Source organism: Haliotis cracherodii, unplaced genomic scaffold (genome assembly GCF_022045235.1).
Source record: "Haliotis cracherodii isolate W230 unplaced genomic scaffold, xgHalCrac1.p SCAF_1, whole genome shotgun sequence".
In the NCBI taxonomy this organism is placed as follows: Eukaryota; Metazoa; Mollusca; class Gastropoda; order Lepetellida; family Haliotidae; genus Haliotis; species Haliotis cracherodii.
This window is the reverse complement of record NW_027266264.1, coordinates 45217594-45233249: the sequence shown is the minus strand read 5'-3', so window position 1 is coordinate 45233249 and position 15656 is coordinate 45217594. Positions and strand designations below refer to the sequence as shown.

At 37.8% G+C, this 15656-nt stretch overlaps 1 protein-coding gene across 1 annotated transcript in view; it reads right to left on the bottom strand.

Annotated features, from left to right (window-relative positions):
* Positions 1-15656, bottom strand: part of LOC139478260 (cornifelin homolog A-like) — a 58358-nt gene that overhangs the window by 12416 nt on the left and 30286 nt on the right. The window contains exons 3-4 of the mRNA XM_071260676.1: positions 14950-15097; positions 12464-12603 (exon numbers count right to left, since the gene is read on the bottom strand). Coding sequence (XP_071116777.1) covers positions 12464-12603; positions 14950-15097 — 288 coding nt within the window. The remainder of the gene's footprint in view (positions 1-12463; positions 12604-14949; positions 15098-15656) is intronic.

The following is a 15656-nucleotide window of genomic DNA, read 5'->3' as shown; positions in this document are numbered from 1 at the left end:
GGCAGTGTGAGGAGAATAGAAAATGATTATCATTATGGATGCGCAACTTAATATACAGAATGGACGATTCGTGCAAGCAATCTATTAATAATCTTTTACCTAAAGAACCGCACTACGCTATCATCTGCAGGCAAACGGGTTGTGGAAAAACAGCTTTTATTCTAGATATTTTAGAAAGTCATTATCGGAATGTTTTCGCCCATATTATTATTCTGTGTCCGACCATAAGCGTTAATAAAACATACCTATCAAGAGATTGGGTAATGAATGATCCCGGGGTGTACAAAGTTGATCCAGGCGATCGGTTACAAGACTGTTTACGAGTATGTCACGAAAAATACAAAGGAGAATCAAAGCTTTTCATAATAGACGACTGCAGCGCAAGTAAAGAACTAACCAAAAAGAAAGATATGCTTTCATATTTAGCATTCTCCGGACGGCATACTCAACATAGCATTTGGGTACTTACCCAAAAATACAACTCTGTCCTCAAAGATATCAGAGAGCAGACCAAATGGGTTGCCTTGTTTCATTGCAAAGACCGAGATTCATTCGAGGAATGTTAACACGAAAATGATGTTATTTATACCAAGTCCGAACAAGATAAAGTCAGAAAACTGTTAGCAGCAACGAAGCACTACAGGTTCTACTACACCAAATCAGTACCAGTTTGGAGAGTGCGGTTTTTGTAGGGAGCCTTCAGTGCAGATCGAGAGATATCTGCAGGCTGTGATTGGAGGATATTCTGTAAGATTTTTATGTCTTTCAAATGTACATCCATCCAGTTATTAAAACTGACCATGTTTTTCTATATTTAGTACTGTCTTTTTCAACATGATGACTTATGCTGAATGTGACCACAGCTATTTTCAAGTCGGTGACATTTGGTGCGAAACTGGGGGTGGTGTGTTTAGCTTCCGGTACTCGGAAAAGGAGCTGGCTAAGCTAGTCATTTTTATTTTTTTTATTGCTGCTCTAAGGCCAAACTGTGCACACACGTACAGGTAATAGCTGTTGAATGCTTAGTTATTTTTAAAAAAATCATAACGTTACTATAGAAGTCTATGGGAAAACATTTGGTTGTGTGTAACCTGTAGGGTGAGTGCACATTTCAGTAATTCATACTTTACATGCTTTTCTGTTTATATTTCACCATGGATACACCATGGAGGCAAATTTAAAAATAATGACAGTGAAGTTGGGGACATTTTGGGTTGAATGGAGCATTTGGATGGGCTGGAAATGAATGTTGCTTCGTATTGTGGTCGAACTCAGCACGAACCCCCCAGGGTACCTCTGTCCAACAAACCCTCCTCCTGCCTTCTGAATTTGTTGAAACTGATGAATTTGACAACAAATTAGGATAAAGTCACCACTGCCACAACAATTTCTGCCTTGTGTCAATCGCTTGCCAGTCAAGTTACGCGATGCCGTTATCTTGAATATGAAGCATGTACACTGCTGACAGCAGAATATGTCAAACATCCCCTTATTTATAGTAAACAATGTAGCATACCAATATGTCTTTCTGTTAGGTGCTCTTGTGTGAATGAATGATGCTATTTTTCTATTACGTTTCTTAAAACAGACTTATTTTTCACTCATATAACTTTCAAATAATTATTTTGTCCCCTCAAGAACTGACTCCTGGCTGTTATATCCAAACTGGTTTGCCATTTGATATTGTCTGAACACTTTTTTCAGCTTTTCACATGCCTGATGTTGACTGGGGAGGTATATGTGCACTCATGCAGAAGAAGTAGGAGTTTCGACATCGAATTTGGCATTTGGAGAAGCTGATCCGAAGTCCGGTGTTGGCAGTGTGTGATCGACAACCCTTGTTTTGCCTCGCTGCGCTTTATTACCTTGTAGAAGTTGTGGAACTTGGACATGTAGGTACAGTAAGTACATTTAAGACCCCCAGTCCACTTGAGGCCCCTCTGTTGCTCACTATCAAGTGCCATAATAAGATCACCCTCATGCACTAGACATTTCTGACAGTGCTCCCTTTAAGGGCAAGTTCACACGGAAATGAACCATTTTTTCTTGTACTTTTTCCACATTAAAAGTGTTAACATAGAAGTGTCATAGACAAAAATATAAAAACATCATATTTAATTAACATATTTATTGCACTAAAACGATTTATATTTTTCACGTTTACCAAGTGTTCTATTTCCATAACAAAAACACCATGGCTTATGCCCCTTGCAATATGACGTCATTGGTGCCAATTGATAAACATTATGACGTCATCATGCTTTGTTAGAGCCGCTTCACGTGGTGTAGGTACAGTTTTGTGATTCTAGCATCTCAGATGCCAGCCAGAATTGTGTTATGCTGAGTCACCACTGCGCCGGAGTGTGTCGTAGACCATGTTGTTTTACCGCAAACTGGTCCTTGATATCATTTGTGTTGAGAATAGACAGGGACCCAGTTGAATTGGCACCAATTACGTCATAATCTAAGGGGGATAACTCAGGCCTATTTCGCTCGTAAAACGAAGGCCTCATAACGGCATATCATTTTCACACTATTGTGAGCTTCCTACTTTCACTGTGAAAAAAAATTAGTGTATATTTTCAAACACAGATACTAACTAATTCTAAAATTGCGTTTTGTTTAGAAAAAGAAAGAAAGTGATTTTTACGTGTACACTTCCCCTTTAATGCCTCACTGTGCAGTTTTTTAGTTTGCAAACATGAAGTAAGGGCTATACACCAGTCCCAGAACCTGCTTAGATGAAAATAATATCCACTGGCTCTTTTGGAATGTAACATTATGGTTCTGAAATCATCTGTAAAGAATGTGATAGTGTTCGACAAAACTAAATTATCTCCCCTGTGTAGCAAAATGCATTGTATCTTTCATTCCCCTATAATCCCATAAATTATTGGAGAGAAACACTATTTTAAGCTGGTATTGCATGACACTGTTAATTGTGAATAAAAAGAATTACATTTATGTCAGGATAAGCTGTACATTTTCAAAATTATATGGAATTTTAACTTTGTTTCATTGAAACTGGCAAATAACTGAAATAAGCAAGTTTAGCCACCTTGAAACATTAAACAGTAAGAATGTTTGATGTCCTGTGAGTATTTTAAAGTCTTAACTAAATAAATCAATAGAGTTAAGTGTAATTTCCTTCCATGTTGTGGTTTCAAAAAGCTTTTTTCTACTTGAGGGTCCATTTCAATTTCTCGGCTTTAATAGGCGGTATGGTTCACTGGTCAGTGTCTGAGATTGCTGTTAACAATGCACCCCTTTATTTCCTATTTTCTGGTAAAGTTCATTATCCAGCCTTACATATATGATGACTTTAAAGCTGCTAAATGTGTCCCTTGCTTATTGTTGGCCTGAATTCCATGCTCTCTGTCCAATTTTGAGATTTTTTTCTGATTCCTTTCCATGTGTACTTATGTCATCAGCCTATATCATAGAGGATTATACTTTTGATTTTTGGAGTATATGAAAGCACAAACATTTGTGATAGCCCCTCCATAGATGATTTACCAAATGCTGACAGCCATTTGAGTGTTTAATTATATAAACAATGGATGGTGTAAGTTCGAGCAATCTCAAACAATATCAATCGCATCATGTCATGAGTGTCAAAACCATATTCCATGAATGTTGCAGACTCTGCTATGTTCTGATGATGTCAGCAAAGGAAGGCAAACAACAGACCACTACTCAATTTTAAATATGTATTGTAACTGGTTTTGAGGTTTAAAGATTTGTTCAATTTTTTTAGTCGAAAAAATATTTTAGGGTGATATGATCTATGCAGCCTCAATCATTTATAGAATTGACCCCTGACCACCATATTTTATGAAATATAAATGAACTTCCATGGTCAGTGCATGAAGGTAAAAACTTCTTTATTAATACAGAAATACCTTTTGTAAAACATTGATGAAGTGTACATCATTAAACTCTCACAACTCTTTCTGTGCATCAAAACTATGTATTCTGGTGCCATATAGACATGCTGGATAGGAACAAGTAGTGAAGTTTAATCCAATTTCCATTTTTTTTCTGAGAAGCTACATATATATACAACATATAAATCACAGATTTGACAAGTGCAAATATATTCTGATTTGTCTACAGGTTCTACTACACCAAATCAGTACCAGTTTGGAGAGTGCGGTTTTCGTAGGGAGCCTTCAGTGCAGTCTTTCAAATGTACATCCATCCAGTTATTAAAACTGACCATGTTTTTCTATATTTAGTACTGTCTTTTTCAACATGATGACTTATGCTGAATGTGACCACAGCTATTTTCAAGTCGGTGACATTTGGTGCGAAACTGGGGGTGGTGTGTTTAGCTTCCGGTACTCGGAAAAGGAGCTGGCTAAGCTAGTCATTTTTATTTTTTTTATTGCTGCTCTAAGGCCAAACTGTGCACACACGTACAGGTAATAGCTGTTGAATGCTTAGTTATTTTTAAAAAAATCATAACGTTACTATAGAAGTCTATGGGAAAACATTTGGTTGTGTGTAACCTGTAAACTCGTATTAAAAAACGATCTACCAGCTGCTTATGCAATTGCTTAACAAAATATAGCAAAAAGATAGCAAAATTATAGCAAAAAATATGGCAAAATTACAGCAAATATAGAAAAATTATAGCAAATGTAGCAACTGTTAGCAAAAATATAGCAACTGCTAAGCAAAATTATAGCAAAAATATAGCAAAATATACCACCAAAAAATGCGATAAATTGAACATTAGCAGTTATTATGACATAATGTGGCTTGAAATCCTCATTCTTTCGCAACAGTTTATTATTACGGGCTGTATTGGATATGTCATATTTTATTATGTTAGACTTAAATATCTCCTTAGGTATTACATTATGGAATGCGACGAACTCATCGAACAAATGCTCAAAGAATCATGCTGAAGTAGTTACAGATAAATCTTTAGATAAACATAGAGAAAGACGCACCGCTTTGGCAGCCGGTGGAAAATGGTCCCAATATTTGGAGGAAAATTATACCATCAAAAAAATTGATAACATGACCGATGAAGAAATTTAAAAACTGTACACGCGTTACGAGTCTAGACTGGGAGCTACCATGACTAAAACAATAGGGTCGGCTATGTTTCAACTATACATAGTCAAAGCTAGTACCTTTCTTCCTATCTCGGCAGAACATCGCATGTATTTATGCGAATCTCTCGAGAAAGACCCATTCATCGAACACGCTATAAGCTCAGTAAGCTGTGAGTTTTATCATAGATACGGAATGTTCTCAGCTCCACTCACCACAGCTTTAATAATGGCTAGGTATTGTCAATTTAAACATACATCCCCACTTAATAATATTGGAGACTCAACAAGTGACACCACAACAAGTGAACAAGGAAATAACCCCGATTGCACAATCACAACAGATTGCGAATGAGGAAATACAATCACAACAGATTGTGAATGAGGAAGTCAGTGTGACTCAAAAGAACCTAAAAAAGAAATCGCAGCCAGAAGAAAGGGCGGGCTGGAGAGGAAAGCAAAACTAATGCATAATTCAAATATTGATCCGATTAAAACATGGGCACTAGTAGGAGTTGTTGCTATAGCGGTGGCATGGTTGTTTTATAAGACCAGAGAAGAGAAAACGTCACCCCCGATGTCACAACAGGTTCAATTAGAGGTCAGCCCCCATATAATGCTATATAAAGCATGACTACTCCAGTTACAGACGGCAAAATGTTGGTAAACGCAACATATCATTCAGCGGTGGTCAGCGGCTTGGCCATTGGTTATGCCCGTATGGCTAAAATGGTTACTAAAGCCACACCTCACCTCCCAGGCTAGATTTTAATGGTTATGATATCGGTATGATGATTCTCGATATTGGATTTGCTATGGCTACAAAAGATATACTCATCAAAAAAGGGCTTATCCCAGAAGATATAATGAAGTAATTAAACATTTGAATATATAATATTCATATAAACATGGCCACAATTGCGATGATGGTCGGTGGAGCTATTGTTAATGCTCTAGCTTTTTCGGGTAGTAATTTTTTATTTTCTATTTTGAGAGGTTCGGAGAGTAAACAAAATAATAAAGCATTAGAACAACTCGAAGCAGCCCAGTCACAATGGGCCAGGCGCAGAATGGAGAGATCAGATTTTATTAATGAAGAAATGCGTAGACAGGGACATTCAATTCAAACGTTTAAGGATGTTGAATCTGCCATGCACAAATACTTCCTCGTTTATGGGAAAAAACTTGACCCAATGCCAAAACCAACAATAAGTCAGTTTTATACACCGTCAGAGGAACAAAAAAACGGGAGGTCATATTCATCATGTTTGGCTTATCAGTCATCGCTATTTTTAGCTACACAATAACTACACATAAACCATGACCTAGTTAGGGCGGGAGAGCGGGCGAGCGAGTCACTCTGACTGCTAATCAATAAATCAGCAGTGGAGATGTGATTTGCATTTAGACAAATGATATGATAGATGTATAACCATGAATCTGTGCAGATTTACACTCATTGGGAAGCCGACTCAATGACACCGACGTTCTGTTGGTATTTACTGTGGTATCCACTCTTATTACATCAGGCGGGGAAATGTAAATTATACATGTACTGTATGTAGGATAGGGGTCAAAGGTCGTTATAGTTTATGTAAGAAACACAGTGCTGATAGGGTCAGGAACCAGATTATTTATGCTAGGAAGAGAGATTACATCAGTGAAAAGAATAGGTTGGGGAGAATACGTATTTAGATATATGAAAAACAACCAATTAGAGATTTGACTCATTTTGCATATACCATTAAACCACAATGGTTTTTGTGAGAGAGTTGAAGGCTTTAGCAAAACAATGTGGTCTACATGGATATTCTCGAATGAGAAAAGCTGAATTGATCGCTTTACTTGGTTTGGAATACAACAAACTCCAGACTGTTAGAGAACTCAAAGCTCAAGCAAAAAACAGTGGGCTGAGAGGTTTTTCTGGAATGAGAAAAGCTGAATTGATCGCTTTACTAGATAATGATAAAAAAAAAGATGACGTTGAAAAAACAACAAGAATTAAAATTTGTACCCACATCCGCCGGCGTTGTTAAATAGAGGTTCGGGTTGGGGTGTGGATAAAATCGATAGTTTATATTTAGATATAGCAAATTATATGCCCTTCAAAGGTGGATCTTATATAGATTTACCTCCGTATTATAAAAAGAAAAAAGCCATAATTAATGTAAAAAATAAATCCAATGACTGATTAAGAATGATGATAAGATCTGCATTGTTCCCCGTAGATTCTAAAATTGCAAATAGACCTTCGAGCTATCCACAAAACGATGGACTCAACTTTGATGGTATAAATGAACCTACACCAATATCACAAATTGATAGGTGGAAAAGCAAAATAATTTAGCTATAAATGTTTTCGGACATTCTTCTAAAGGAATTGTTGTACACAGGATAAGCTCAGCCCCAGAACATATTCCCGGAATCAATTCATTTCTAATCGAAAAAGATGGTAAATATCATTATACGTGGATAAAAAGTTTAAGCAGACTATTATATGATCAAACAAAACATGCGAGAAAGAAATATTTCTGTGAAAGATGCCTACATGGGTACAGCAGACAAGATCTATTAGAAGTGCAAAAAGAAGACAGCAGAGGTGTTGGACAGAATGCTATCAGGATCGATATGCCTAAAGAGGGGAAAAATATAATAAAATTTGAACATTATTGCGATCAAATGCCAGTACTGTACGTAAATTACGCCGACTTCGAAGCGCTTATCAAACCTATAGAAAATAATCAAGATAATAATCAAGATAGTAGTTTTACGTACAAAACTCAAGAACATATTCCTTGTGGGTTTGGATATATACTTGTAAGGTATGATGGTAAAACAAACCCGCCCGTGATTTACAGAGGTCCCGATGCAGCGGGAAAGTTCCTAGAATATCTACAAAATGAAGAGAGAATAATCTGGGAAAAATTATCGCGTAAGAAACCAATGTGGATGACGAGGGATGATTGGAGGGCTCATAAGAAGTCAAGGAGTTGTCATGTTTGTAATAAACCCTTGGATGGGGATTCTGTAAGATATCATTGCCACGTCACGGGTAATAATCGGGGAGCCGCGCATAACGAGTGTAACTTGAAACTAAAAATGAATTCTCAAACAATACCCATCCCTGTTGTGTTTCATAATCTTAGAGGATACGATTCTCATCTCATCATGCAAGCTATCTCAAAGACCGACGGTGGCTTAACATGTATTCCTAATAATATGGAAAAATATATATCATTCTCATTGACTAAAACTATACATTATACGGACAAGGATGGGAAAGCCAGAATAAAGCAAAGTAATGGACTTAGATTCATAGACTCCGTACAGTTTCTGTTATCTTCCCTGGACAATTTAGCTAATGCGAACAATCCCGATGACTTTGCAATAACAAATCAATATACCGATAGGTTAACGCGTCATTTGTTGTTGAGAAAAGGTGTATATCCTTACGAATATATGGATGATTGGTCTAGATTCGACAAAACTAAATTACCACCTCTTGAATCATTCTATAGTAACTTAACAGAATCTAAAATAACTGATGCCGATTATGAACACGCTCTGACGGTGTGTGATAAATTAGGTTGTTAGAATTTAGGTGATTATTACGATCTGTACTTAAAAACCGATGTACTGTTACTCGCCGATATATTCAAGATATTTAGAAAGACATGTTTAAAACAATACGGTTTGGACCCTGCATGGTACTATTCCAGTCCCGGACTATCGTGGGATGCATTGTTGAAGAAGACTGGCGTAGAACTAAAATTACTCACAGATTACGATATGCACTTGTTTATTGAGAAAGGATTAAGATGTGGTATATCGATGGTAGCGAAAAGGTATTCTAAGGCTAATAATAAATTAGTGAAAGGATATGATCCGAGTAAACCCAACACGCATATATTATATCTCGACGCCAACAATTTGTACGGATGGTCTATGAGTCAACTTTTACCCACGGGTGGTTTTGAGTGGGTCGATGATATCGATGTGGATGATATCCATTATATGAAGATGCTCATGATGTCAATTTTTTGATTGTCTGGTCCAGACTCGAATATTTTCAGTCCACCATCATATAGCTGGAATATTGTTAAACAACAAACCCAACAACCAACACCAGGTAGCACATGCACTACAGGCTGAGTGGGCTAACATTCTCCAAAGTGTGATCCAAAATCAGGAGGTGCCACTAGCTAGCACATGCACTACAGGAGCCCTATATAAGGTTGAACACAGATTTAAGAAAGATAGCTACCAGCGATTTCGAAAAGAATCTATATAAGCTCATGAATCACTCTGTGTTTGGTAAAACTATGGAGAATCTAAGGAAGCGTGTTGATGTTAAATTAGTCAGATCTAATGAGGAAGAAAGACTCAGGAAACTTATAGCCAGTCCGGCTTTTAACAGAAGCAAGATATTCGATAACGACTTAGCCGCGTTGCATATGCAAAAGAGTAATATAAAATTCAACAGACCAGTGTATGTCGGTATGAGTATTCTCGACTTGTCAAAACACTTAATGTATGACTTTTATTACAACGAACTTAAGAAACAATACTGCGATAGATGCGTGGTGCTTTATACCGACACAGATTCTTTGTTGATGGAAATGCAAACCGAGGATGTGTATAAAGATATGGCAGAAAAATTAGACACGAGCGATTACCCAAAAGTTAATCCACTGCACAACGCAGTAAATAAAAAGGGATTAGGTAAGATGAAGGATGAATGTGCTGGGACTCCTATAGCGGAGTATGTAGGATTAAGACCTAAGATGTATTCTATAAGGAAGTCCGATAATGGAGAGATAAGAAAAGCTAAGGGTGTTAAGAAGTATGTGGTAAAAAAGCATATCAAACACGAACAGTATAAAGAAGCATTATTCAATGGTCGAACGTTTAAACACAAGATGAACTCTTTAAGAAGTTACAATCATAGGATGTATGGATTAAGAATGAACAAGACATCATTATCCCCCTTAGATACAAAGAGATGGATTGATAAGGATGGTGTAACTACCTATGCTTATGGTTATGGTGGTAAAACTGTATTGTTGGGAACTATGAGCAACTCTTCTCATACAAATGCCCTGCCCGGTCCATCTTTAAGATAATAAAGAATAGGCTCTCCTTTTTTCATAACCAATCAACTAATGTTATATGTCTTAGGAGACCATATGGGATCGGTTGCGTGACGTAGGCCTCCTTCGAGTTCACTGGGCTGGTATAAATATCTTACCCTTACTCTATCCGGAAGTTTTTGTTCTTTGCATCTCCTCGGTGCTGAAGATTCGGAAGTCACGGATTTCATTTTAATCGCATCGGATGGTTTCTTCCCGATTAATCTTGTTACTTCATTATTCAGCGCTGATACAACCGCTGATAATCGTGTCACCCATTCGGTTGATCTCAATCATTCCGATTTCATTTCGATCCCATACTGATAGCCAAACAAACTTGCCGCTAATGTCCGGTTAAATCTTTCGACGATAGCTTGACTACGGTGGGCGTCTCTTACAACACGCCTGATTTCGACATCGCGCTTTGTTAACAGTTTAGTTATCGATCCCATAAACTCGCGACCGGGATCTACTTGAAATATTTCAGGCCATTTTAGTGGTCCGCGTTTATATATGCGGCTCAGTGCATTAGCTACTTCTGTTGAATCTTTCGAAGTTAATGGCTCAGCCTCTTTGTATAAACTAGCCACATCCACTACGGTTAAAGCGTATTTATACGTTTTGCGTCTTACCTTATCGTGGGGAAGAAACAAGAGGTCAGCCTGATGAACTTCATTTGTTGTAAAAATATCAAACTTCTTCCTCGGTATATAACGCGGTGACGGTAAATATATTTGCCACATCGCTTGTTTCTTTAACCAATCCTTGGCCACATCTTTAGATACCTTAGCCGCAGTGGTTAATTTTTTTATTGCTCCTACACCTTTCCAATATCCTCGTGGGCTATAGTAAATTTTATTCATTATTAATTAATATTGATGTTTCTTTTAATACATATTATGACTATCTATGAATCGCATCATCATTTTTGCATAAAAAATTCCCCCTGTAGTAGCAGTATAGGTATATAAATCCAGCTCCAGTGGAGTTGCGGCAGAACCATCATTACCTATACTACTCTACGAGTAACCAATGATCGACAAGACAACTGGATTTGAACAACACACCTACGAAATCGATTCCAGCCAGGAACAGTGACTGCAAGAAGCATCCCTGGCCTGCGCTGAATATCTTCACAAATCGTACGTCGTCGCCTCAGATGTGCCGGGATTGTCGCCAGAAGACCCACCAGACGTCCCATTTTGACAGGAAACAACAGTCAAGCAAGTCTACAGTGATGCAGACAGCGTCTGCAGTGGGGACAAGTTCTATTCACTGAAGAGTCTCGTTTTCACCTTAGCCACAGCGATGGACAGATTCGAGTGTACAGACGTCGAGGTGAACGTTACGTCAATCATTGTGTCATGGAAGATGATCGGTTTGGGGCGGCAGCATTATAGTATGGGATGGGATTACAGCAAGACAGAGGACCCGTTTGATAGTGGTAGAGAGAAATCTTAGTGGACAGTGCTACCGTGACGAGATCATCGCGCCCTGTTGTTCGACCGTTTTGGCGTCGTCATGGCCCAGGCATTACCTTATAACATGACAACGTCTGGCCTCATATTGCTCAACTTGTTCAGGATCCTCTTCAACAAAACAACGTGAATGTAATCCCCTGGCCGGATTGCTCCCCTGATCTCTCACCAATCGAGCACGTGTGGAATGAGATGGACTGACGCCTTCGACGTCAACCATTTGTTCAACAGACACTCCAGGAACTTCGAAACTTTCTCCAGCAGATATGGACAGATATCCCACAGGACTTTGTGCGATGCCTGGTCCATTCCATGAGATAAAGATGTGTTGCTTGCATCGCAACCAAAGGTGGACACACACACTATTGATTTGTAAATTGACATTTTGGCATGTTCATGTTTTTAATGAAATCACACATTTTCTGAAGTCAGTATGGCAAATGAAACCATTCGAACACTTACAGGAGTCTTTTATCTGTTGCAAACCGAAATTGTTTCAGATTTGGTTAAACAAGTGCAAAAGTGAGCGTGGCTCACTAATACCCCTGACCCGCCTTGTGTGTCAGTAGTTACAAATTAAATAGCTAGGATAGGTTAACTTAGGGTTTGAAAAATTAAATTAAACCATTTGAACACTTACAGGAGTCTTATATCTGTTGCAAACCGAAATTGTTTCAGATTTGGTAAAAACATAACTTTGCATTAAATCTTATTCAATGTCACAGAAACTTTTGTTGTTCAGTATATTTAACACTTAATCCAGTCATTTAAACATGTCGTCCCAATGACATACCTGTATGTTCTGCTCGATTCGTAGCTTGGTCCTAAGGACGACGAGTGCCCCAGGTACACAGCATGGGACGCAGGCGGACTCCCCCAGCTGCCCAGACACCTGGCAGGCCAGGGCTAGAGGACACACTGCCCCCAGCAAGCCTGTAGTGTAAGCAGATGCAGGTAAGCAGGTTCCACTACCGTTAAGGCTCGACTACACTATGCTACATGTTACAAGTTGGTATGTTTGTCCTATATGTACATAAGCTTCCCTACAATGACAAATAAAAAATCATGACTTAGTGTAATTGAAATGTTTGTTTTGTTTGTTTGTTGCCTTAAGGCGACATTTTTTTTATTTGTTGGTTTACGGATGCGCCGCTCTTTCAAAGTCCAAATGTTAAAAAAAAAAAAAAATGAAAATTACCCTTTTTTTTATTACCGCCGATCTTTTCGACAAAAAGTTCAAACAAAAAAAGATTTCTTTTCCTCGTCGAGCGTAAAGCAAAGGGAAGTCACTCTGATATTTCTTGCTGGGATCCTTCTTTATACCATCAAAGCTTGTCAACGCAAAGCGCAGTGGTGACCAGTTTAAGTATTTCAACACTGTTGGCCGTTCAAAGCCACAAGTCACACCGCACGGTAAACCGTCCAAGCCACGTCAAAATAGTTTATAATTATATTAACCTACTTGCCATATCATTCATTTATTAAATCTATCACATTTCACAATGTCTGAAATACCTATTCCATTTGATTTTATCATTTTTTTATCTATAGATTAAAAATATATTCACTTGACACTATTTCCCGCAATGTTATTGAAAATAAAATTCTCGGACACACTTCGACAACGGGTCCTCACGGGCTGAAACGTCTTTATTTACAAAGTAATAAAATCATCAAAAATGTATCTATAAAAGTTGCCAAACTGACATCTTAGTTATTATTTCCAACTTTTCGTGCGATCGCATATCGTAAGTCAAATGACATCTCGGCTTTCGTCGCCTGGATTTCTCGGCTCGGACACGATGTCTTAATGCCAAAATATATGCATAAGAAATCTTTGTCATAGCTTGTAACCTAGCTCTATGCATCCATAAAGTTCCATATTTTTAATATAGATCGCGATTTCATGCTAAAACGTTCAGAATAACATGATTTAACACAAACCTTTCGCCAAAGTCTGAAAATTATCTTTGCTGTAATTTGATTAGCTGCCTTAGGTCACGTGCTTAAATTTGACTAATCGCTAACCTTGTAGCAGATTTTGTCGGTGAAACAATATAAGTTTTTTTAATGTATACTGACATGGCAGGACGTATGTGTTATTCATACGAAGCTTTGAAAACCGAGGTATTTCCTCATGTTAGTGAGCGGACAGCCATCATCGGGAAATGGGTGATGACAGATATTATTTGTAATTCTTTTTAAAATAATGTTCAACGTAAACAAATGAAAATTAAAAACAAATAGGTAGATGAATTCTTATATTTGCCGAAAAAATCGTTAGATTTGCGCTAAATTTGGACGTTATGAATGTTTTAGCTTACATTATTATTTATTTAAAACGAACTTTATTTAGTTGTTCATGAATTATTTAAATAATGAAATACACATAACTTTCATATTTATAAACAATAGGATTAATTAGACCTTTCAAATAGTGTATGGCCAAACATGTAGTAGCAAAGATGTTAATTTCAGCAGATAATTCATTGATAAATGTTGGTTTCATTTATCACACAACAGTCTCTGGGAACTTGGTGTCACAGCAGTAATCTTCTGGTTGGCTGGTGTTGAAAGAGTTAAACGTTGCCCATGCATTTGCTGCCAAAATAGCAGCGTCTTTCATGCATTTCCACCCATGGCATGAATATTGTTATGTTGTCATCCCTGCACAAGCTGAGTGCAAGGGATATAATAAAATGTTCTTGAAAAATTGAGTTATTTTACTTTTATTACGACAGGATATTTCTTTTCATACCTACCTAACTTTTTAGGACAAAATTCAGGTAAAAAAAATGTGAGAGGCTTTTTTTTCTTTTTTTTTTAATTGGCCTGTCTCACTTTTGAAATGAGTTTGAAATCCGTAAACCAAGAAATAAAAAAAGTGTCGCCTAATGCTGCACTCAAAAATATTTCAGCTATGTAATGGTGGTCTGGACCAGACAATCCTGTGATTGACATTATGAGCATCAATCCACACAATTGGGATACGAATACATGCATCAACCAAGTCAGTGAGCCTGACCACCCGATCCCGTTAATCGACTCTTATGACAAGCATTGTCGCCTTTAAGGCTAGCATTGGTTTCTGAAGACCTATTCTACCCTGGATCTTCACGGGCTATAATTGGATCTTTGTGGGTCCTCAAAACGATTGTGCCCTTGTGTGTGACCAAGAACAAATAATTCTATGAACTGTATAAACTTTCTGGGCTTGAAATCATCAGGTTAAGTGTCACTGATGTCAAGATACACAGGGTTACAACTGATATCACTCACATGAGCCGATGTCATCGAAACATGAGCATAGGTCGGAGCTCCACACTCGAGGTCCCATGTCCCTCATCATGGTCCCGGGCTGCTGGACTATCACCGTGGTCTGGTTGATTGGGGGAGGGGGGCCGATAGGGTAGCCACCTTGAACAGGCTAGATGAACAGGCGGACAGCATCCATCAACCAGTCAATACAGTTATTGCACAAAAGGTCACATACATTGAGCCAATCTAAGTTACAGATTACGATCATTATTGAACAATAGGGACACAAACGAATAAAAACATACATATATGAATAACACTGCCCTTGGGACAACAAATTTTGGGAATCAATGGTAAAAAGGGTTACTTTCAGAGAATATTTAGATTAAATAGTCTGCAGAAACAGCGACAAGAACACATTACAGTGTTCTTTTCAAATTCATATTTCATGTTTGTGTCCATGGTAAGCGCCCCTTTTCCTTCTGTAAGAATATATGTTCGACAGGTCAGAGGAGGGATATGGTTCACTTTGTGAATGAATCTAGACACATGCTGAGCTGGGACTGAGACCATGTTATATGTAGGTCTAGATTGCCCAAAGCAATTAAATCCATATAAATATACATTCTCCTGGTCAGATATCTCCCATCTTCATAAGGTTCAATACTTCCATTGTCTTTAGGAAAAAGATTTCTCACTCACAGTTATATGTAAAAGAATATGTGAAT